At 38.4% G+C, this 24,296-nt stretch overlaps 1 protein-coding gene, 1 long non-coding RNA gene and 1 pseudogene across 4 annotated transcripts in view; 2 read left to right on the top strand and 1 right to left on the bottom strand.

Moving 5' to 3' along the window:
* LOC124170689 (thioredoxin reductase 1, cytoplasmic-like) overlaps positions 1–1,571 on the top strand; it is a 33,460-nt gene extending 31,889 nt beyond the window's left edge. The window contains exons 13-14 of one of the 2 annotated variants that reach the window (XR_006867534.1): positions 642–907; positions 1,068–1,571. Coding sequence is in view for 1 of the 2 variants with exons in the window: in XM_046549591.1 (XP_046405547.1) it covers positions 642–704 (63 nt within the window). In the remaining variant the exon portion in view is untranslated. Of the gene's footprint in view, positions 1–641 lie in introns of both variants that reach the window. The other variant, XM_046549591.1, reaches the window with a different exon arrangement.
* A 3,417-nt stretch (positions 1,572–4,988) lies between these two features.
* Positions 4,989–14,391, bottom strand: LOC124171789. 2 transcript variants are annotated; one of them, XR_006867964.1, is made up of 5 exons: positions 14,309–14,391; positions 14,050–14,105; positions 12,684–12,875; positions 12,129–12,287; positions 4,989–5,930 (listed from the first exon to the last, which is right to left on the bottom strand). It is a non-coding gene; the product is annotated as an uncharacterized LOC124171789 (long non-coding RNA). The 2 variants fall into 2 exon arrangements; XR_006867963.1 differs by lacking the exons at positions 14,050–14,105; positions 14,309–14,391 and adding an exon at positions 13,128–13,622.
* Positions 14,392–14,908: 517 nt separating this feature from the next.
* LOC124171110 overlaps positions 14,909–24,296 on the top strand; it is a 55,597-nt pseudogene continuing 46,209 nt past the window's right edge.

The following is a 24,296-nucleotide window of genomic DNA, read 5'->3' as shown; positions in this document are numbered from 1 at the left end:
ATATGGTACCTGTTGAGGTGGGGAAGGGGAAATGAAGGCTGTAGGAAAGGGACAGGTGATTGATTTGGGAGACAGTCCAGGGAAGTCATAGGTAGATAAAGGAATGGTGAGTCAAATAATTGTCAAGGCTCATCTGCACTTGAAGTAGTTACTGGTGAATACTTGGAATTGGGAATGAGTCAGGTCAATTCTTGTTTCAACCATATATAGACCTTCGTTTCAAGATCAGGACCAGATTCATTAGCAAAAAGAAACTGTGCTGAAGTAATTTGTTCAAGAGCCAATTTGAAAAGTTCTCTTGAGCACAATTTACAAATTTAAATAGTAATGTTCTGGATCTAATCTCTTGTGGCATAACTTGATGTGGTATTTTAGGCTCTCATATAATAACCCAAGAAACTTATTGATGGTTTTAAAAGTTGTTCAATGAAAATGAAACGCTTGATTTGTGAGTGAGAACCAAATGGGTATTAAAACCAGCAAAACAGTGGCACCAACCCATCATACTAATTTGTACTTCTAATCCAATAGATACATGGAAAGATAAGAGCAACATAAATACAATACCATTTTCTTTGCTATGAAATGTCATTTCCTTAGAATATCTCTGGTAAGCTTATCACATGATGGATTTTTTTCAGGTCTTTACAACTATGTTCATAACCAAATCCTCTGGAATAAGTGTGGAGAAGAAGTCTTGCTGAAGTTAAAGTATGCTATTTTTGCTGTTTACCTGAGGAAGTTTTCTTTCTTGGTAGTATAGCAGCAAAATAGCAACAACTGAAGGATATGAAGTGCAAGAGCTCTTGTGGCAATAATGACGACCCCACTTAAAACCTTGATGGAGGGTGGAGTCTGATGTTTTGCATGAATTGTCCTCGAAAGTCATCACTGGTAGAATTTCAAGGTATCACTGGGAGAAAACATTGTGAAAATATTTAAATTTCAGTATTATTGATCGCTATGTCAGGATAATTTATCCATGCTTCATATTGTGTTAGAAAATGTGTTGTTTTTGATTTTGTACAACTTATTGCATTGTTTTCATTTGCATTTTTTCCTTGCAGATGTTTGATGTTATGCTCCAGTGAATAAAATTATTAATTTTGGTACTTAGGTCATGAAAGTAATGCTTTTAAATGAGTTTATAATTCAATATTGGAATCATGTAATTGGTTTCAATATTTTTCTCAGTGTGTTTCAAGCTGGGAAATGTCATGCCTCGTTTTGGCCTAGTTCTTCTCATTTTCTCTACCTTTAGAGGGTTTAATTGAAGCTATCTTTCAATCATGGAGTTGAATGAAGTTTATAGAATTAACTTAAGTTTTTACTGTTGTGTGTGCCTTTGAACTGAAAGAGTAATCCGGAAATAATGATACTTAAGAACATTTTTGGCAATGATGCTGTAGTTACTCTTTGAAATCATTACTCTATGCCTTGAATTTGATTGCAGATTATTTTCCTCTTGGAAAGTAGTCCTAGAATTGTTTGTATTCTAAATTTTTACCTTTGTAAATGCCTGGTTGAATATTATTTTATCAAATATGAAATTAAATTTATAATGACATTCACTTATGATGTAATTTCCCTCATTAACCCACTGATTTCTCTCAAGACTTGTATATCATAGGAATATATCAAGCATATATTGTATCCAATTTTTCCTGCTGCACCCTCATTGCCCTTCTTAATATTTGCTCAAGAAGATATATTTCCGGCACCCAATCGATGTAAGATCTTAAAAACTGTTCTTTTGGCTGAAACTGTAATGTTAGATCTGACAGTGGAGAATATTTCACAAAGGTAAAGCCATAGGCCTAAACAACCAAAAATTGTCCTCAAGTTCATTTATTTCATGTTTTTCATGGGCAAAGTAATTTTTCAGTAACCTTGCACTGATCGTAAGAATTTGAGAAAGCCTCTAAATTCATGGTTGCCCATTTTTTCAAGTGGTCTAATGGCCTATGTATCTATCTGATTTCTATTTACAGTAGACTACTGATTATCCGGGCTGATGATGGGGAGAGACGGCACTAATAATCGCAAACCACGGGTAACCCAAACTTTCACTTCAATGTCTTGGAATGTTCATAATTTCCATAACACAAACAAGATATTATTTTTGCCGTTATTCTGCTACTTTAGAGTGCTTCCCATACTCAGTGAGAGCTTTCTTTGCCGGTTCCCGATCTTTTTAGCTGCGATAACATGGTTGTACTCGTATTATTAATGCTCCATGTAAAGCCTGGTTTCGAAAACCACACATCTGTGGCTGCCTGATCAGGGATACAGATAAGTGGTTTGCACGAATGCTTCAAAACCACTGCTCGACATCGGAAACAAGATTGTCAGGCACCACGTAACACAGTCGCGTCTCGCACAAGTTATATGCCATTTTGCTCGGATGCCAGTGGATGCAGGACAGAGTTGTGCCTTGAATGCATACATTCCTAAGTAATCAGAGTAAGTGTTGATTCATTTCTCGGAGTATTCTTTTTGGCTTTCAGTAGTTTGCAGAGAGAAAATAGTAGTTTTTCCGCCAAAAATTTCCAGTATTTTCCTTTCATAAAGTTAGGAAAAGTCTTAAAATGACTTGCTTTTAGTCATGTTTACACTTAATTGGCAACTGTTGAAAGTGTCGACAGCAGTCAAAATGACCGCCGTGGCAGTTCTACTGTTAAGGACTACACTATTGCATTGAAGTGGGTTGAAAATTCTGCTGTGCCAACATTATTGTCATGCTATGGAATGAAATTTTGTGTCGATGGGTGATCTAATTATGAGTCGGGAAAAATATAATTCTCTTAACATAATGCTCGCAAGAAATGTGAAATGCTCAGCTGGCCGTGATGCATGTATGGTTTGGCACTCATGTTTTGGTAAAGAAATACTTACGGCTTTGTTTTTTTATTGCTAATTCAATAATGCTCTTTGTATATGATTGTTTATGCTAAGTAAGGGAAAGAGAGATAACTTGGTAGGGCATTGGGCAGTTGTGCTGTTTTGTCTTAAGAGACTCAAACTTTTAAAAATCTGCTGATGGCGGTTACCTCAAATCGATAATATTTTGCGTGTTAAAATATGACAGTTTTAGCATGAGGAAGTGATCAAAAAAGGGGTCATCAGAGACAACAGGAACAGAGCATGAAGGAAATGTTTTTTTGATGGTTAATATTTAGGCTGAATTCAAGCACCAGCTGGCGTACCACAGTCAGATGAGGCACTTTTGATTACCGTAGTAAATGTTGAAATATATTCATGATACAAGTGACTTTGATTGAGGTATCACCATGAGTAAACTTATGTTAAATATAACTTCACCTCAACCATTGTCATACTGTAGAAAGATACTCAATATGCAGAGTTATTTTTTGGGTTTTGTTGTGTCCTGTACCTGGTGGTGGTAGAGCTTCTGTCATGCTGTAAACATCCTTAGGCCAAGCTGAAGTGCCTACAGAATTGTAGGATTTGATGCATGGAGGTTCACTATAGAGAGGTTTTAGCAATACACGCCATTTTTTTCATATCCTTTGGAAATGAAAGGCATTACCTACTGTCTTTTAAACCATTATACAGTAGACTCCCGATTATCCGGGCTAATGATGGGGAGGGACGGCACGAATAATCTGAAAACACGGATAACCCAAACATCAACTCCAATGTCTTGTAATGATCATAATTTACGTAAAACAAACAATATATTATTATTTATGCCGTTATTCTGCTTTATTAGCGTGCTTCCCAGACTCAATGAGAGCTTTCTTCGCCAGTTCGCGATCTTTTTAGCGGCAATAACATGAATGTACTCGTATTATTAATGCTTCATGTAAGGCCCGGTTTCGAAAACCACACTTTCGTGGGTGTGTGATCGCGGATACAGAAAAGTGATTTGCGCGAATGCTTCAAAACGACTGCTCGACGTCGGAAACTACATTGTCAGGCACCACGCCACGCAGTCGCGTCTCGTACAAGTTGCCCGGGTTGCATCTGCTGCGGGACGTGTATCCGTGATCACGGAGTGCGTTCGCGCACTGATAGGCTTGGAAAACACGAAATCGGTGCTCCCTTGAATGCGGCTAGCGCGCGATCGCTTCCGTTTTACGAACGGGATTCTGACGGAAATGATAAGCCTGGTGTATCCTAGCATTAATGCAGTAATTCCGATGATTTTGGATCCGATTTAAGTTTTTTTATAAGATTGCGGAAAAAATTGTTAAGAGAGTTAAAATCATGCACGGATAATCCGCAACCCGGATAAACCGCAACCCGGATAAACCGCAGCCGGATAATCGGGAGTCTGCTGTATTTATGCGTTTAAATAAACATGCATGGATTAGTGAACATATATTTATTATTTAATGATAACACAAAGCAAGTGCTATCACGTGATTTTTACCATGATTCGAGAGAAAACGATGTGATATCTCTTAGTTCATCAGTCACTTAAAATGATAACGATAGTTTGATATCTTTTCTCTTATTTACTGTTAGGTATGCTCTCATATAGAACAAAATGGCCATAACTTATGGTTAACGTGAAAATTACAGCATTTTAAAGGTGTAAAAGAAAAAAATAAGCATGAAACATTTATTGTTGAAAATGTTATTCCATGTACGTAATCGCGGCTGCATTAATGGTCTCTAGTTGTCTCGGTCTAATTTGCGAAGGTAGTTAGGCAGTCTTGGGGGTGTCTCCTTGGCATGATAAGTGGAGGTTTTATGAGAGGTTCACTGCAAAGAGATTTGTGTATAAAATTACATCTAAATCTGACGGGACCGTAGGTATGAAGTATGAAGGTTTATGATGTAAAGAGGTTCACTACAAAAGAGGTTTTACTGTAGTTGGTTTTCTCAAGCACTCATTAAGTTTGTGATGGGTAAAAATGGCTAATGCCAACAAGAAATGTTTGATTCACTCTCATCAGAGTGAAAATTTTTGAACGCTGCGAATTTTCATGACACCATAATTAAATAAGCTATGCAAAGGAGAGTTTTTTGCAGTAATATTTATTTATAATTAATGCAATTAAAAGCGCCCAGGACTAAACAGGAACTTGGTCAATGGATAAGACCTACAGTCCTGGGTATATTTAAGAAAATACAACTTGTAACAAACAACAAATTTTGATGCAGTACATATGAAAAACTTTTTATCATCCCTTTGAGGTTTTCACGTTATCACACTTTAATGCAAAAGTTAATTCAGTCAGTCTCTCCGAATACAAAATATTGAAGAGACACAATCTAAGTCCCAAATTATTGATTGAAGTCTACTGAAAAAAATAGTGATAACCTAACATCAAAATCCTCAAGTAAAGCAGTTAAATATAACATAACACATGCATCACAAATGACTTAAAATATATCACATTGAATCTCAAGTTAAATAACATTCTTGCAACACAAGCAATACTTCGTATTTTACATGCAACGACTAGATTTCACTAAACACTAGGAATAAAAAATAGAATACTCTTTGATAAAGGAGTACCTATAACATCAAATTCAGGCATTAAATGACAAATTTTGGCCTGTTAAATCTCTTAAAATCATTTAACTCAATGAAATGGAAACACCTGCAACATTGGAACACATAAATTACTGGACGGGAAAACTCATATTGTAAGCCTGCCATTCTCATTGTTGATGGCTGCCCAAAAACAGAAAGTAAAAAGATTTAAGGTACGCAGTACATGTAATGTACTAGTACATGCTGCAGATACAATTGTAATAGTTTATAAACTTCTCGATTAAAAATACTGGTTCTGATAGTCCAAGAGCATACTAGAAGTTTCCTAAGAGGTTGATTTCTTCTCTCCACATTTCTTCCCGTTTCCGAACGAGCGTAGAATGAATCCCAGGGGGAAAAGGTGTTGCTTCTGTCCATCCCACAGATGTCTGTGCTCTTGTTCGACAGCTTCCCCATTGATCTGGTAAATATAGAAGTGCCATGATCATAAAAAGAAGAACAGAAAGGAAAAACAACATACATTAAAACACATGTGCATATTAACTGTATTTTCAGCCCAAAGCCCCTCCATATGGGTAGTTAATTAACCTTTTCCCTACGAAGGGCGTGATTTCACGCCCTGAATTTTCTGTTGCTAAAGGATGAAGGCTGGGTTTTCAGGGCTTTAACTTTTCGAAGCAAAAGGCTGAAGGCCGTGTTTTCACGGTTTTGTGGTCAAGCATGCCAAGTGGGTCTCAACCGCCATTAGGGTCCCTCGGCGCGAGAGGTCCAACCCTTTCCAATTGTCCGTGTGGGGATTATCTCGGCCCATTCAGGCTCTGTCCTACTCAAGGAAGGTGCTCATGGTCACTTATTTGTTTATAAGTTAGATTAAATAAAAACGTACATGTTGCATCTATTGAAAATCAATGCCGAGAATTACATTCTGGATGTTTTGCTGATAGGCTCCAAATTTTAAACGGAACTCTAGCGTTCCGTTTAAAACTTTAGCGTTCATATTAACCGCGTTCATCATCACCTAGAACAAATTTTGGAGATGCTAAGGTTAGATGTTTAATTGTTATTTTTAAAACTTACTAGCAAATTCATAGGAGGGTTATTGTAATGATTTACATCTAAAGATATACGTTACTCTGTTTGCCACATTCTAAGTGTACATTTGCGGAGAAATTCTATGAAGTATCCGATTTAACTCCTATGAAAAAAAGCCCTCGTAATGTAATAAAATATGATCCTCTCAGTTCTTTGTCATGAGCTAAAATTACAGCGACTATTTTTAATAACCTCTTATCAACCTTTGAGTACAAACGTATTATAAATTAATTTCGCTATAAATACTAATTAATGCATATCCTAAAAATTCTTAAATTTAATGTGCAATTAAGGAATGTTTTACGTAGACACATGTTGTGAGAAGCATTCTATACCATTGCAGGAAAGAGCACTGCTCTACCCAGGTAATTACTCTCATATCTTGGTTCTCCGGTCAGGTTACATTTAGGTGGTCTGCCCTGAGCACCTCACAGGCTTACTTCGGAACACATTAGCGCATTAATTTTTTCTTGGAAAAACTTATTACCCTCCAACTGGCACATCTAAGAGTAGATTGGTGCAAGTAGCCTCCTCCTGAAATTTGTGGAAGAAAATTACCTCACTCTTCTCGGAATAACTCATTTTCTTTTCAAAATTTTCTTGACGTGTATTCAAATATGGCCGTTAACTCTCTGTACCCATTCCGCTACCTATAAAAGGGATGGTTTCTACGGAACCCTGCTGTGCGATGCAGCCCATAACATGAATAGAGAGAGAACTGCTCTATCCAGGTGATTACTTTCATATAGTAACAATTAAAAAAAATTAAAATCGCACTAGTAACAATAAACTGACCGCTAAAGTATGCCGCGATGGGCTGCCTTCAGGAAAAGGGTCGAGGATTATATTTGCCCAGTTGCCGAGGAAAGGGTCAGGCACCCTGCTAGGAAAGGTCATTAAGTGGAGGAAGCGACTACCTGGACAGTCCCAAGCCGAGAAACAACTCCGTACAGGGCGAAAAAGAAATGCTCAAACCCTTATTGGTTAACAAATAATGTAGAGGTATTTAAAATACATAATAGTTTTTTGAGAATGTAAATGAATTTGTTTTGCCAATATTTACTGTTTCCTAGTTGCTTGACAAGGCATAGCTCCACAAATTCAATTATTGGGGAGAATGCTACGTGCTGCATAGATTGTACACCCTGAAATGCCTTCAATTCCACTCACAATATGCGGTGGTCAGACTTTGAATTTTTTTATTCTGCTTAAAATGAACAAAATAGATACCAGCAATTATAGGGATACTATCAAAAATGCAGATTCCTATGCACACAGAAAAGGATGGGGGAGAGAAGGGGCAGCTGTCCCGCTAGATGACTGCCTGCCTGTGCTGCCTTAGCAGTGGGAAATGAGCCAAGCTTATTGAGGGCAAAGGGACTAAGTGAGGAGGTATGGGTAAAGATGGGCTATTTGCTTCTGTGGCCTAAACAACAAGATAATGGTAAGCTACCAAAGACAACCATGGACTCTCAGTCGAATCAAAAAGAGACGTTTTCTCAAAACGGGCCAAGTTTTTGTCCTGCTTTGGATGGGACAACTAGGTTATAGTGATTCGGCATCAATGCAACAGAATGATGAATGCAAATAACTCATATTTTGATTCACTTTCACTGGAATATGTCAGTTGAATGAATTATGGTAGTTGAATAATATAGGAAAGTTAGATTGTGTTTCTAAATTGATTTGAAGCCCCCATTTCTCTCCTCAATATTTTGAGCTATTAATTATTTATACGAAACTAAAATTATAACTTTCACACACATTACTATCACTTCGCACATATCACAGATATATTTATCATCACTGGTTAACAATCTTAAAAATAGTTTGATGCAGCTCTCCACTCTATTCTCATATCAGCTAATCTTGTCACACCTACGCATTTCTTCTCTACCACATCGCAGTTAACATGAAAACTATAAAATAAATATCACTATCCATTCCAAGGCTGTCATTGAAACAAGCTCAGAAATACTGTAGTACTAATACTATAGTATTCAGAGGAAACTTAAATGATTGTATGTAATTGTTTCTTCGGCAAGAAATAATTCCAGCCAGATACTCAGAATAGTGGTGCCCTGAAAGCTCATCAACCAGACCAATAATGCTTTAGGGATTAATTATTGTTTACCCATGAAATAAAGGGAAACACATTGAAGTTACATAACTGCTTCTGCTTGGAATAGAAGGGAGGGAGTCTCGTGAGAACATTGGTCTGACATTGAAGAATGAGGGATGCATATCACATATGGTTAGTTTGATTCATCATTTTTATCTAGGAAGGATTTTATCTCAATTACCAAACAGTAATACACATTAAATGAAATATGCATATGACATGCAGGCTATTCATAATTGCAAATTGCTCTAAAGAACTGTTTACATGATACATTAAGACTAGAGATGGGTCAAAAAGAACCGAACTGCCAAAACGAACTATGTATTTACTGAAATGAAGCGGTTTGAAAATGAACAGTTCTCTAAAACTCTCTGTTCACTGTTCATATCTACACAGCAAAAGCGCAGTGTTTTCGGTCTGACAGGTATGCTCACCGAGAGGTTTTTTGAACTGCAGCTTACTCCAGCAAGTGCGTAGTGGTCACCACAGATGGCAGTTATGATGCAGACCATCCAAGGCCACTGAAGTGCATCATAGACGACCGAGCCCCTCCCCTTCCTTCTCTATCATTCCCCTCCGTCAACAAACATGAACAACATGGCTGCTGAACGGTTCGAACTATTGTTCAAAATATTAGATTCCTTTTAGCCGTTATTTTTCTCAGCGTATTCTTTTCTTGGAGGGCATTCTTTTTTCAAAGGGTATTCTTTTTTGGAGGGTATTCATTCCTCGGAGGGCATTTAAATATGTTACAGAAATCCATAGGTGTAACATATTGTACTATTTTTTGCATTCTACCAAAAGTACTAATTTAGCAATGAAACTGATTAAAATTTACAATATAATGCATGCTATTATTGACAGTTAATTGCATCATTAGATTGGATAGATACCTGACACAGGCTGTAACGAAGAGAAAAAATCAATATCTTACTGAGGAGTCTAAGAGAGAGATTCACAAATGATGTTTATACTAAAAATATGTATAAAGAACTGTTAGCTGTGTATGAAAGTCTAAATTGCTCATAAGAGAATCATTTAAAAAACTTTTCTTGTGCTAAACACGCAAATAACATCAGACACTGGGTTGATAAATATTAGTTCTGGCTTATTCTACATGTGGAAAGCAGATGTTGTCCTGCAAACGGGCAACCAAGTAAAGGCCTGGGACAGAATTTGCTTGAAATAACTATGACAAGTTGCACAAACCAAATGATACCACACTAAGCTTTCACTTACTCTAAACATCCGATAAACAGTATTTTCTACCTGAATGACCCAGACTGTTCACCATGAACAGATATTTTGAACTGCTCTTTTTACTGAACAGGTTAAAAGTGAACGGTTCATCAAAATGAACAGTTAACCCCACCTCTAATTAAGACACATGTGTTAAAGTCTGATTGCATGGAGTGGACAGTAATGGAACATGTAGGAATGCATGAATCAAATTAGGACACATTCTATTTTTATTCATTCACACAAGTTGAGTGGTCACATCGTGTATTTTGGTGTTCATTCTCATGTTCCTACATTAGGATATTAACTTGTTTGAGCTAATGTACCGTATAAACAGGGCTTAAAAATTTAATTTTGCACCCTTGTCATTAACATGAAAAAATTTAGAAGTCAAAATCATGTAAGTGGTTGCAATTTTATACATGCTTTACCAAATTTGAAATTCCACTACCTATCATTTAAGTAAAATATTTAATGGCCTTTCACTTAGTTTTTGAATTTTCATCCTGTGTTACTGATATTAGCCACACAACATGTGTAACATGTAGATTTATACATTTGACTTAAATCTATATCAGCATAGTTTTCTGTACCATTGAAAAACACCTTAGCCACTATGAGTGGGTTTCTAAATGACACACCAAACGTTTCATCCCAGAGTTTACTGAGCATATTTGAGACACAGAGAATGAATGAGAGGGAACACCATTTCCTCTTTCTCCGTCTTCAAGTTAAGAGGAGGAAGTGGTAGGAATTGATAATGCAACAGCGGGAACCTCCCTGCAGATGCCACCCTCAGCTCCAAACCACCCCCACTCTACCCCTTTCCACCTTCAACTGAGTATACACATCCACCCACCTCATAAAATGCTACCCAGACGATGGCTCTACTTCCATGTTGGAACTCTTTAATTTAAATTATGTTATTTTTCATTATGAATGATGTGAAAAGGTTGCCACACTTGTCAAAGTTTGTGATAATGAGCATTCAGATGGTGTTTTCACGAGACCTCTTAGTGTGCAGTGATATGCGTATATTAGCATGCAATTTCTTTTCTTCAAGCATCAGATTCTGGCATTGAGACATGAATACCTTCAGAATCATATGTTCATGACACTCATGAACTCCCACACATTAAATTACCAAATAACCTGGGACCTTTGGCAATACACACCAAAATTTTACATCACTCTTATTTGGAAACTAATGTCTCTACCATGAAAATCCTCAAGGATATCTTTCCTGGACAACTTATTCCTGAGATTTATCCATACCACCTTATAGGAAAGCATAAATCCTATGAAATAATTCCTCACTGAAATGATTGGGATATCGGAAATTACACGTCAAAGGGAAATGAAAAACAATAGCTGTCCTTCGACAGCACGCATGCACATGGGCATACCCAGAAGGGGAGGCAGCTGCCCTAGAAGCGAAAATAAATTTAGTTCAAAACAAAAGTTATGAACAAATTTTCCTTATGAAGAAAAATGGTATTAGTATAAGACATGGAACTAAAATAAAAATCATTTTCTTTTTCAAGCAAATAATTATAACAATTAATAAATTGCTGTCATAATTTCCTTAAAATTTTGGTTTCATTAAACTTTTCTGTGCAAAAAAGTAACAACTTGAACAACCACAGCTAATTTTGCCCCCTCCACCCCCCGTTTTGATTCTGGGTACGCCCATGCGCATGCATAAATATGCATAGCATTATCATTTTGTGAGGTGAAGATTATTTATTTTGAGTCATTTCAAGACAGGGCTGTCTCTTTTAATTCAGGAGTCTGAGGTAATTTTGTCCTTTCCTCACCCCTTCCTTGCCTGGCGTAGGTGAGAGTGCCTTGAGCAAAAGCATCCCTTTCCCATCCCTTCTAGATGGATCTATTTCTAGAGTATTACGTACCGTAGCTAGAATGAGTGCATAGGTCTTCGAACAAAAAAGCATAAATGCATAGTTAAAGTAGGCAATGCCATTATAGCTTTTTTTCATTTAACAGAATCCACAAGAATCCTTGGGCATGATTTGAGCATAATTGAATTACTAAATTTGAAATAAGATTGAAAATACATGAGTGAGTATTAGTAAGCTAAGTTGTATTAAATAGCAGTGGTGTCCTAGCAACCAATTGAAAGAATATGTACATTGGCTAGAACACCTTGTTTCTTCAAAGCTCGACAATAAACTAGCAGACACTCACCAACGTTTATTTGGATTCTGTAGAATCACCTGACATGATGTAGAATGATTTAACATGTGGATATGCATTCCGGATAATTGCTGCCTTCCTCAACTCCTTTTCTACAGGAAACTTGCGGGGATGCTTCCTCTTCGGCTTGCCCACCGAAGTGTCTTGATTCTTAATGGTTCATGTAGAGATTAAGCAAAAAAGAAATAAATGATTGGATCCTAAATTTAATATCTTGTGCATCAATTTAACCACCAACCTGAAAATCTATCTCTTGGAATAAATGGATTAATGACAACCTACATACAACCTACCATTATTTTCGGCTGAGTAGAGAGAACCAGTTCATAAAAGAACACCATGTAACCTTAGGGGAAATTAGAACAAAGAACTTTTTCGGATTATTGACACGGGACTAATGTCGTTTTACGTGAAATGGCTCCCCACAGTGGCCTCCTCCTCAGATCTATGAAATTTGCTACCATGCCTCGACAGTTGCAAAGTTGAGGCCTTTCATCTGGCAAAGATATCATGTTTGGGCTGCAGATTCTAAATCAACAAACTTACCAAACTGGCTGCTGTCACCTGTCTTCCACATCTGCAATGTAACTCAACAGTGTTTTCGATATTTTGCTGTGGATCTGCAGAAAGTCCTATTCTATCTGCAAATAGATATGCGACTAGCTCGCACGGCAAACGAATTTCTCCGGGAGTATCGTCCTCTGAATCTGAATCGGTGATTGTATCCCCAGCTCCTCCCTTCAATTAAAAAAACATAAGATATGGATAAAATATTGTAATGGAATTCATCCAAACATCAACCAAATTTCTTGCTAGTCTTTTTTGTTAGAATAAGTCTACTTTTATTTTTTAATGTGGCTATCAGCTTTTGTGGAGGCATTATGAATATTGACATCATTGACTGCTGGATGAGTAATATTCTTGTAGTTTTTGAAGTAACATGTTCACACCCTACTGCTTCAGCGTGTCCGGATTTTAAAAGTAACTTACTTGCACAAAGCGGTCTGAGACATTTTGATGCCTGGAGTACTTTTTTCTGTAGGGCTCTTACTCCTTCCAGCATCTCAGGTCGACAGGGGGGTACGCAATCCTTCAAATGAAACTGGGGTGTTATGGGATCTCGTTTAACAAAAAATATCAAACATGAATCGCGTACACCGAAAGATTTAGCAATATTGAAATGGTGGCATGAGAACTTGCGTCGGAAGACCAAGTCCAAGTTCATCGTAAATATGTTCCTATTTTTTGGGGATCAAAGTGGCGAACATGGTCCATGGTGGTGAACAACCGCTCCTCCCTCTTCCCCCTCAATCCGCCACTTCCGCCTTCTTTTTTTTCCGAGAGCCTGGGCCCCGTTTGGGCGGCCCAACTCACAGGAGTACGAGCTGGCATTGCGCTGGCTACGATAAATATTTTGGCCCAATTTAATGTTACATTAATTCTAATGCTTTTCAACTCTTTCATCATCAACCAACAACGGAGTTTTTGAGCTCCTTTAATTGTATTTCTTATAAATGCGTGCCTTTACGTCTCTATAGCGCCCAAAGTGAACACTTGAGCAACGTTCTTAATTTGCTTTCTAAATACTCGTATAATGTTTGCTTTTGAGCTAAAATACAGTTTGAAATCCAAGGCGTGAGTTTTAAATAGCATTTTCAGACAAAAAATAAGACGTCGTGCATACAGACCACGGGAAATTAATTTTGTGTGGAAACAGCGTATCAATTACGAAGATAAATTCAACCAGATCGTATATATAGTTCAAATACTTTCATCACAAATTGTTATCTTCGACCAAAGTTTAATTTAGCGTAATTTACCTATAATTCATATAAGATTCCAATCAGGTCCTAAATAATTTTCTAATCGGCATTGACTTTTTATAAGTATTTTGGCAAAAAAATCTACTCACCATTTTAGTAGTTGTATATTTGGTTCGTACGTATAGTCTTCTTATTGGTAGGTAACCTTAAAACAAATAGAGAAATTGCATTCGTCAACAACACATTATGATAATAGGTAGAACAAAACCTACGATATCTTAAGCGAGTAAATATTATTCCTGTCCGTTGCCGGCGCTATAAAGCCAAAGGTGCAGGTTCTCGAAATGCTGTTAAGTATCACAATATCCATCATTGCAGTTGGTTTCAAATTATTTATCAAGTTCAAACCTAAAAATCCTCAGTATCACTTGCAGGATGTGTATGCTACCTACTGCGAACGGCACAGACAATCAACTGACGCTCTCGTTGTGTAAGGCCGCTGTTTACATTTCGCGCAACAATGCATAAGCATTTCGTACTACCCCCATAGGAGCAATCTAATGAATGGCTATGGACAGTAAATAAAGATCGACTAAACTAAAGCAATTTCTATGCATAGTTATATGGCGCGGCTGTGTATTTATGAAATGTTGATGAATAATTGATGCTGACACGAGAAGTTCTGCGGCACTTGATGAAGTAAGAACTCTTCCCTTCAAGCATGGGTATTCGTTTTACATATTTTGTAGCAGATTTTATGATTGCTGTAGTGCCAAAGCTTTTTCTTGATTCTGACTCCCATCAAGTTTGCCAAGTATACTTTGCAACCTTTCTAGAGGCTTGCGAATAAAACCAACAGGTCGACGTGAGAAATCTGAATCCTGATGTAGAATCTTTTTTTCCCTGCAGCAAATCTTCGGCCGATTCCCTCCTGCCGATTACTACGAGGTGATCAATATTGGTCGAAAATGTATGGGAATTCTAGTTCTCGCGGTATTTAGGCAAACCATGAGGTGTGACAAATATCAGCGTACTTCAGAAAATGTGCTGCCCAGGGCGGCCCTTGAGTTTGGCGCCCCTGGGGCCCCACAGTGCTGCCCACAGCAGGCGGTGAAGCTTCAATTTGTGCTTTCGGGACAAATCGCCCTCTCATTCCTGCCACACACGCCACTGTTTATAAGGATAACAGCAAATTGGTAAAGACGGCGCAGAATTTGATGAGGTTTCGATTGATGATCGATGATTAGTGAGAATCAATTTTGATATTACACCCGCGGGTGTATATTACATCGCGATAGTTTGCTCGCAGTACGAAAGGCGGATCCTGGTAGAAGAATTTCTTAGTTTCTTATTTATACACGAACGAAAATGCTATTACCCTGCCTGGGCAATATTTTTTCTTCCCGAGTGAATTTCAATGCTGAATTGTAGTCCGCGATTCTGTGAAGAGCTGTTACCATGAGGTTATAAATAGGCGATTTTTCATTTTTATTACCGCGCCGTACTTGTAAGTAAGTTCCCGAAATCCGCCTGATTTTTCACAAAAATGTTCAACTCTTGGGGTAGAATTATCGATCTATTTCTTGTATGTGATTTGGTCGACTATTTGAGGAAACATATAGTTATCGACAATCGTCAAAGAAGAGGTTGCGCTAAGTTAGTGGCCCCCTCAATGGATGCATCGCGAGCTGTCTTCACAACAAATTCCGGGAGAGGTTGAAGCCCCCATGTCCATAGGCGGATCCCGGGGGGGGGGGGGGCACGGGGGCACGTGCCCCCCCCAGACCCTTAAAAATATGCTAGATTTTAATGCGGTCCCATTATCATTTCGTTCGTTTTGTATAACAAGGTATCCTTGTGCCCCCCCCTGAACAAAATCCTGGATACGGCCTTGCTTGTGCCCCTCCCAGAAAGAAATCCTGGATCCACCCCTGCCTATGTCTACGTGCCTGTATGCGAGGCTGTAGACATATATTTTTACGGTGGGGTCAGAAGCGAAAGAGGGGTTGGTATACCATAGAATGGGTATATATTGTGAGAGGCAGTGGCGGTTTGCCCATAAGGACTCTCGGACGCCGCCCCTCCCAAATATTTGAAAAAGTAAAAAAAATAATTATCCATTAATTTGTAATTATACATTGATTAATGAAAGTGTTTTTCAGTCCCATATATCGAAAGTGTTGGAAAAAAACGAAAAGAAATAGCGCGAAAAGTTCGTATTTGTAGCCGTGGGGCGCTGGCCAGAACGTCCCAATCCATCCCCATGCAGTTATATGGAGAGTGGTAGTGGTGGGGGCTGCTGGTGCTATGACGCGTCTAACATGCTGCCTTACGGAAGCCTTGGGACGTCGTCCGAGATTGCGCAGAGCGACGAGTGAGTTGACATCGCTGCGCAGGCCGGCGGGCGTATAATCTGGCGTCTTCTTGGTGCTGCCACAGAAAAGGGACCTACGGAATCAGAATGGTCACTGTACTGGGTGTAGTTATAAGATTTTAATTTTTAATTGCTGGTAGGTATTGCTACAGTAAATAAATTAAAGCCATTAAATAAAGTAAAGCCATTATGCTTGCGTTTTTTGGTGTTTGAATTCCGGAACACATAAAATCCAACCAGTTAAAGGCCGTATTGACGAAGGAAAACTATTCTCGAGTATTTGCCACAGTTCTGTTATGATTACGAATTTCAAGAACCGTTGGGAAACTAATAATTAATATTTAGGCCTTAACAATGTATTAATATCTTCCCGATGATTAGAAATGCGGTACCTATTTTTCAGATAAATTTATCATAAGACCTGCAGTATTAGGAAAAATCAGTTAACATTCCCCACTGATTTATAATTTAAGAAATAGGTGCGTGCGTGATAGGGTGAATGATTAAACATGATTTAAACCGTAAAACGTGACTTTAAATAGAGTCATCCAATGAATGTCAAGAAGTGCCGCGTACAATGCACCTTTTGTGTGTAGGTTCATCATTTTTCTAGCCGTCCTTGTTGTATTAGTTCATGTTCACCTAATTCATCAGCGGCAGAGCGGTAGCTGTCTGACGGAAAATGTCTACTTGGGTCTGATTTAAGTGGCTTCGAAGAGTTCATATCAGTGCGGAGATCCTTACAGCTCCCATCTGTGGCTCAGAGTCGTCTTCTTTTACGATCTAGAATTTATATATTATTATATCATGGCAATGATTTCGAAGTCATGGTTATTCCAAATGCGACCCGTTGGCGTCTCGTGTGTTTACCACTTATGAATCTTAGACTCAAGGAGATGGTTCGTGACGTCCTTTGTTTGCTTGAATGCCTTTGCTGACCTTAAATTCGTCCCTCAGCTGAATCAGCATTAGTGGACCACGACTTCTATCTCCCTTGAGTCGTCCTTATAGTAACGGCATGACTCTCGGAAAGAACGGAGTGAAATGAGTTCAGACATCATTTTCGAGGATTTAACTGTGCGTAATTGCCGATTAAGAAGTTTCTTAGTGCTGTGTGTACATTCAAGAAGACAATTTTGAATTGATCAACAGTGCTCGTTTTTTTTTAGGGAAATATAGGGAAAAAATTTCCCAATTCTGTGTCCAGGCACCTTGTTCTTTTTGGTGGTATTTTTCGTCGGCCTATTTTGTGTCGTCCCTTGTTTATTTATAGACTAGTGCCCTTGCCATGTGTTCAATCGGAAAGAAATTGTTGTCCGGCGCTGATTTCAACGAACGTGCAATTGATCACTTTGCTGGACAAAAGGAAAGAACGATGGACTTCTGCAATATAACTAAAGGCATGTGAGTATTTCAGATTTTGTTAAAAATGTGTGAGAAATGTTTAATTATTGATTTTAAATCATACTGTATTCAAGAATCATCGCGAACACCGCCATCAAAGTTTACATCTGCAATAGGAAAGCGCGCGCATTCTAGTAGTGTTTGTTGCCTAGTGGAAGTCAGTGACACTCCCCTCCCTCCTCAGGTGTTACAAGTGTCATTGCTACCTAAATCATTGCAAATGTTGTATAGATTTGACAAATAACGTATTATGATTGCAAAACAAACAACAGAAGTGTATTGAGGGCATATCCGCACGAAGAATGTATGCGATAAAACCTAAAGTTACGTATTTTCGTTTGTATTTGCAAAATATCGCAGCAAATATATTTTTATTCTTCAAGATCATTGATCAGTATAATCGAGAGTCCGGAATAAGCCGATCCGTATGACCGAGAGTCTATGGCATTTGGTATTTATTAATCAAGCTTTATTAGGAAAACTAGGTATTTTTGTTGAAAAAAACGGAACATATGGCATCACAAAATTTAATTCCTAGATTGCCGTAAAACTTAATAAAATACACGAAATATTAAAAACTTATGACCCCCCGGTGGAGTGCGCCCCCCCTAGCATTTGACTCACGAGCCGCCACTGGTGAGAGGTTCATTTGGGGAGGATTGTATGAAAATTTCGGAGGGGTTTTAATCCCTTTCCTCCGCTAAATAAGGCCTTCCAATCAGGCACCGTAAAAATCGCCTCATTTCCTCCACGAAAAACAAGTAGAAGCATGGATGTATGAGTTCTTACTGAGTAATTATTACCACTCTGTCAATAAATTCTGCAACCCTTTTGCTTCTAAACCATTTCTCACGGAGGACGTCACCCAAGACGTGTCATATATTCATGCTAGTGCTTATAAAATGGTTCTTTACCTACATTGTTTATTCTCCAAAACCCCGAAAACAGTATTCTACGCTCTTTACATTGGGCATTTCAACTGGCACCAATGTAAACAACACGGACTTTCTTGTCCCCAGACAAAGGAAATCTTGCTGCAGGCTGAAATCTTTCGAGGGGCAGGAGAGAGGAGGAAGGGTTGCATAAATGAAGAATCTATTTCGGCGAGGCTTCCGTGAAAGGGGAATGCATTTCTAGGGGGGCCGATATAATGGGGGGTTAACCTTTTCTTGCTAGTGACGATTTTGCCATTTGGGGCTCGAACCCATGGCCTTCGGTTTGCCTGTCCTTTTACCCGCCGCCACCAAGGCCGGCAAAGTAATTATTAAACAAAAAATGACTCATATTCATGTGTAAATTAATTTAATAACCAATTGCTTGCTGAGGTATTATTTGCATACATATGTATTGCTGGTGTAGTTTCAAGTTTTGGAAAATGAATTAAGAACCTACAGTCCGAAGCAATGCAAATGCTTGATGCTCAGAGATGCACTCTACTCGCATAATCAGTTAAGACAATGGTTACTTTTACTTGTTTATGTGCATGGGTACGTTCTATCCCTTCTATTCCTTCATCTATTCAGCTTAACTTGCAGATCGCCGGAAACTTATTTATATCATCCATTTATCAGGTAGTGGCATTACTGAATGAAAATGTCATTGTCCGCTATTTGCTGGCAAGCATTGATTTGGGTTAGAGGTTTAAACATGGGCATACCCAGCGAGGGGCAGGGGGGGCCACAGCCCCATAGAAGCAAAAATCGCAAAAGTCTGTAAGCAAAATCAGTAGGTACTGAATTGAAACGAAAGTATTCAACAAATTTTCTTTAAACCCACGAAAAATGAAACGTATTAGTATAAGATATGTAACTAAGATAAAACTATTTTTTCAAAGTAATAATCTCATAAAATAATAAAGCTTATTCTTAAATTTTCTTTAAACGTTGGTTTAATTCAACCTTTCCATCCTAAATGTCACAACTTGGCTTGCCCCTCCCAAGACCATGGCTTGCCCCGCTAGTTATGATCCTAGGTATGCCCTTGGGTTCAAAGTAATGTCTTGCTTTGGTAATGAACTGAACCATAGCCTTTTTTCATTTTAGAAGTGTAAGATAGAATTAGATGAACCAATTTAGTCTGGGGCTGTTCTCCTGCCAAGTTAAATCGTTGAATAGTCATCAGTTCGACCACACCTCAATCCATGTGTGAAATGAACTTCTCAAAAGAAGTATAGAAAACAAATTAATTGGTTGATATCATCATGAGATTTTTTGGTCAAAATTGTGTTCATTATAAGGCTCATCCGAAGGTAATGTATGCTTATGCTTCCTTGATTGTGGTATGCAACATGGAATGATCACTTGACTTATTATGTCTGTATCGTGGTCTTGGCATTCATGCCAAGGAAATTACTTCACAGAAGTTCACATTCACAAATTTCATATTCACGGAAATGCCGTATCATCCACATAAACATGGCAGTTTTTCCTTCCCGATTAATGTGAAATATGCTCAGTTTAGTGCAAGCTTATAGTTATGCCAGTGAACCAGTGGTGTCCATCATTTGCCCATGTGTGTTTATAATTATACCTATAAAGCATGGCTAGAGAAGTGATAATTGATACCAATTTATGTGTGCACATGATGTGATATGTTAAGGTGCAGGATTACAATAATTCATCTTCAGAGTATTTTAAAGTCCCAAAGAAGTCTTAGTTGGAGAAGCCAATGCAATAATGAAGTGAATGAATGAAAGTGGAAAACTTTGGTTTTATGGCGAAAGGAAGGTTTGATCAAGTAATGCATACATTTATGAGAGGCTAGGAGGGAAGGTATACCAGTTGATGTTTTTCTGTGGCCTATAAAAAAATATTTGTTATCTTACTTCTCGAGGGTAGTTGCTATATAGTCATGCGTGCTAGTGTGTTACTACACTACTTAACTGCTTGCACTGAAAGTATGTGCGATAATGGTTTCAGAAATAGATTGGCCTGGCTTTCTTCCTGGTGGGACCTGCCTTACTAATCTCTCTATACTGCACCACCATATAATTTCTGCCTTTGAAAAAAGGTATCAGCTGGATGTCTGTTACATTGACTTTTCTAAAGCTTATGATTCCGTTAATCATACCCTCCTCATCCATAAACTCCAGTCACGTTTTAATATCCATGGCACTCTCTTATGTTTAGTCTCTAATTTCCTGACTTCCCGCAGCCAAAGAGTTCTAATAGAAGGTATTTTGTTGCATTACTTACCTGTTTCTTCTGGCATGCCTCAAGGCAGTGTATTAATCCCACTTCTGTTTACTCTCTACGTTGACGACATTATTGATGACATTCTTCCCTCTAGCTGTGGTGTTCTCCTCTATGCCTGTTTTAATCTTTTTATTGTGGTGTAAAAACTTATTGCAATACAAAACTAACTTCAATCCACAGTGATGCACAGATATATATCTAAACCTAGAGGTCAACCTTCTAAGTTTCCACACCAAGTTACATGGTGGCCAACCCTGAAGATTCACACAGATTAAAGATCTACAACACCTCCCCTTTTAGGAGTAAAAAGAACATAAAAATTGAAAGTTTACAAACCAAGACGCCTTGGAGGTTTAACCATATGGCCACTCCTTGTAGTAGTTATAGGTAGGCCAGCAGGATGTACAATAGGGTTGGGTACACCTGGTTGATTCACATGACCACTCCCAGCGGTAGACATAGGTGGATGAACAGGATATATATCAGATCTTAGTACAACATTTTGATTCTCTGACTCTGCAGCATTATGGATTGCTGCATTCACATCTGGTAGTAATGTTGCATAAGATGAGGGACATGCTACTATTCTTTTTTTTAAATGTATGATATTACGCCTCACTACATTTCCCACTGAATTTCTCACCAAATACGAACGAGGACTTTTATGTCTATTTACAATGACACCATGCTCCCAATTGTCACACTTGCTTGTTTTAATGAGTACCTTTTCACCCATCTGAAAAGTAACTTCCTTCCATCTGGAGGTTTTATCACAGTTGGATTTCATTTGGTTCGGCTTTGATTGTAACGCTTTTACCACATCCTGTGGTCTGATGACTTTGGGCTTAAGCGTGTTATACGTAACCGGCATCTTTGTGCGTAGTAAACGATTAACCAGCAACTGAGATGGGGACCAGTCTAGTCCAGGCAGAGGAGTGTTTCGTTATTCACGCAAAAGGTTTCTGAAATCGGATTTTTCTTCCTGACTCTTTTTTAGAATCATTTTACTAAGCTTCACCCCTATTTCCGCAAGTCCATTAGAGCGTGGATAGTGAGGACTACTTGTTCTCAGCTCTATTTCATTACTTTTATAGTACTGCCTACACTCCCAGGACGCAAATGGCATGTTGCCTGCCAGGAGAAGTCGAGGAAACCCATGAGTACTGAACACAGTCTGCATAGCATCTATGACAGCTGGTGCTGTTTTGGACTTAAGTTTGCAAATATCAACCCACTTAGAACACTTGTGTATGAGGACAAGATAACATTTACCAGAATAGTCAAATATATCTGCACCCACTTTTTCATATGGAAGATTTGCCATAGAGCGGGGTTGCAATGGTTGCTTAAAATTGGCTGGGCGAAACTTCTCACATATTCTACATGATTTTATGTAATCTATAATGCTAGATGACATGCCTGGCCAATAAAATAACCCTCTACCTCAAGCCTTAGTTTTAGTTTCTCCACAGTGACCCTCATGTAGCAACTTAAGGACATACGATCTCAAAGCACCTGGAACTACTACTTTTTCCCCTAAAAAATTAAACCCTCTTCAAAACAAAGATCATTTTTTAGCTTATAATATCGTTTTACACTCATTGGATAACTTTTTATAAACTGGCCAGGCTGACTTGCAAAATTGACTTATTTGACTCAAGACCATATCTTTGCTAGTTTCCAATTGAAACTGAGACAGACGCTCTTTAGACATAGGCAGATGCTTGCTAATGGAATGGACTACCTCTAGCATTTGTGGGTCATCAGTGACATGGTCTGTAACATAAGAGCGTGACAAATGGTCGGCAAAATGCATAAGTTTACCCGGTAAATAAGTAACATTTAACTGATACTTCAATAATTTCAACCTTAGTCGCTGCAAACGAACAGCACCAATTTGATGCACTGGTTTAGTCATAACATTGATTAGGGGCTTATGATCACTCTGAACCAGGACTGGTTTGCCATAAACATAGTAACGAAATTTGGAAGCTGCAAAATAGACTGCTTAAGGCTCTTTATCTATTTGTGAATAATTGCACTCACTGCTGGTGAGTGATCTTGAGGCTATGTGCACTGGTTTAAGACCTTTAGGACCTTCCTGAAACAACGTACACCCTAGCCCACTTAGTGAAGCATCACATTGTATAACTAATTTAGCACTGGGATCAAAGTTAGCCAGTACAGGGGCATTGGATACTAGATTTTTAAGCCGAGTGAATGCCATTTCATGGCTCGGAAGCCATTGCCATGCAACATCAGTTTTAAGTAAATCATGGAGAGGAGCACAACTGTTGGACGTATTTGGTATGTATGTCCGAACATAATTAAACATTCCTAAGACTCTCTGTAGTTCTTTGCGATCACCTGGTGCGGGCAAGTTTACCAAGGCATGAATACGATCCGGGTCTGGTTTCTTACCTTCTTTAGAAAATATTTGCCCAACATACTTCACCTGAGATACTTTGTACTGGAGTTTGTCTCCATTGAACTTGGCCCCAACTACTTTTGCCCTCTCCATCAGTTGTTTTACTCACTCATCATGCTCAGCTTGGGAGCTTCCGGTACATAGAATATCATCAAAAAACAAAACTACACCTGTAATATCTCCAAAATTTTGCTCAGTTACTTTTTGAAACATCTCTGGGGCATTGGACAACCCATATGGCATGCGTAAATATTTGTAGCACCCAAATAGGGTAGAGAAACAACACTTGAACGACGAATCATTGTCAAGCCGTAGCTGATGAAACCCTTCTTTTAGATCAAACACTGAATATATGTGCTTATTACTTAATTTTTCAGACAACTGTTCAATTGAGGGAATTTCATGAAAATTCTGAGAATCACTTAGTTTAATTCAGTGGGGTTCAGACACAATCTTAGTTTACCTGAAGGTTTTTCGACAATAACCAAGTTACTAACCCAAGAATTGGCATCAAGGGTATCTACCTCTTTTATAATACCCTTCTTTTCCAGCCTATCCAGCTCTGATTTCAACTGAGGCTTAATGGAACTAGGAACTCTCCTTGGGGGTTTACAAACAGGGCTTGCATTACTTCTAATGACAATTTTACATTTTTGTGGTAAACAGCCTATCCCACTGAAATTTTCCTTGTAATGTAACACAAAAGCATCTCTATTACTACTGGAAATATCATGGACACATTTTACCAGATTGAAATCAACACATGATTGTATTCCCAACAGTGGAGTACTCCAAGTGGTTTAGATACTACCGAAACTGCAGAGATGGCAGGTATTCCCCTTGTTAAACTGCCCGATATTGTCGATTTAGAGAGCCCTTCCGCCTAGAAAGATTGGCTTATATTTGTGGGGGATTTTGAAAATTATCTTATCCCCACGGGACAAGATGAATCGGCGGACAAAGTGAAAATAGCTCTCCTTAAAACTATGTTGGGAT

The sequence above is a fragment of the Ischnura elegans genome, chromosome X (assembly GCF_921293095.1).
Source record: "Ischnura elegans chromosome X, ioIscEleg1.1, whole genome shotgun sequence".
Classification (NCBI taxonomy): Eukaryota; Metazoa; Arthropoda; class Insecta; order Odonata; family Coenagrionidae; genus Ischnura; species Ischnura elegans.
The sequence above is the reverse complement of the archived record's forward strand: the minus strand, read 5'-3'. Positions and strand labels throughout refer to the sequence as shown.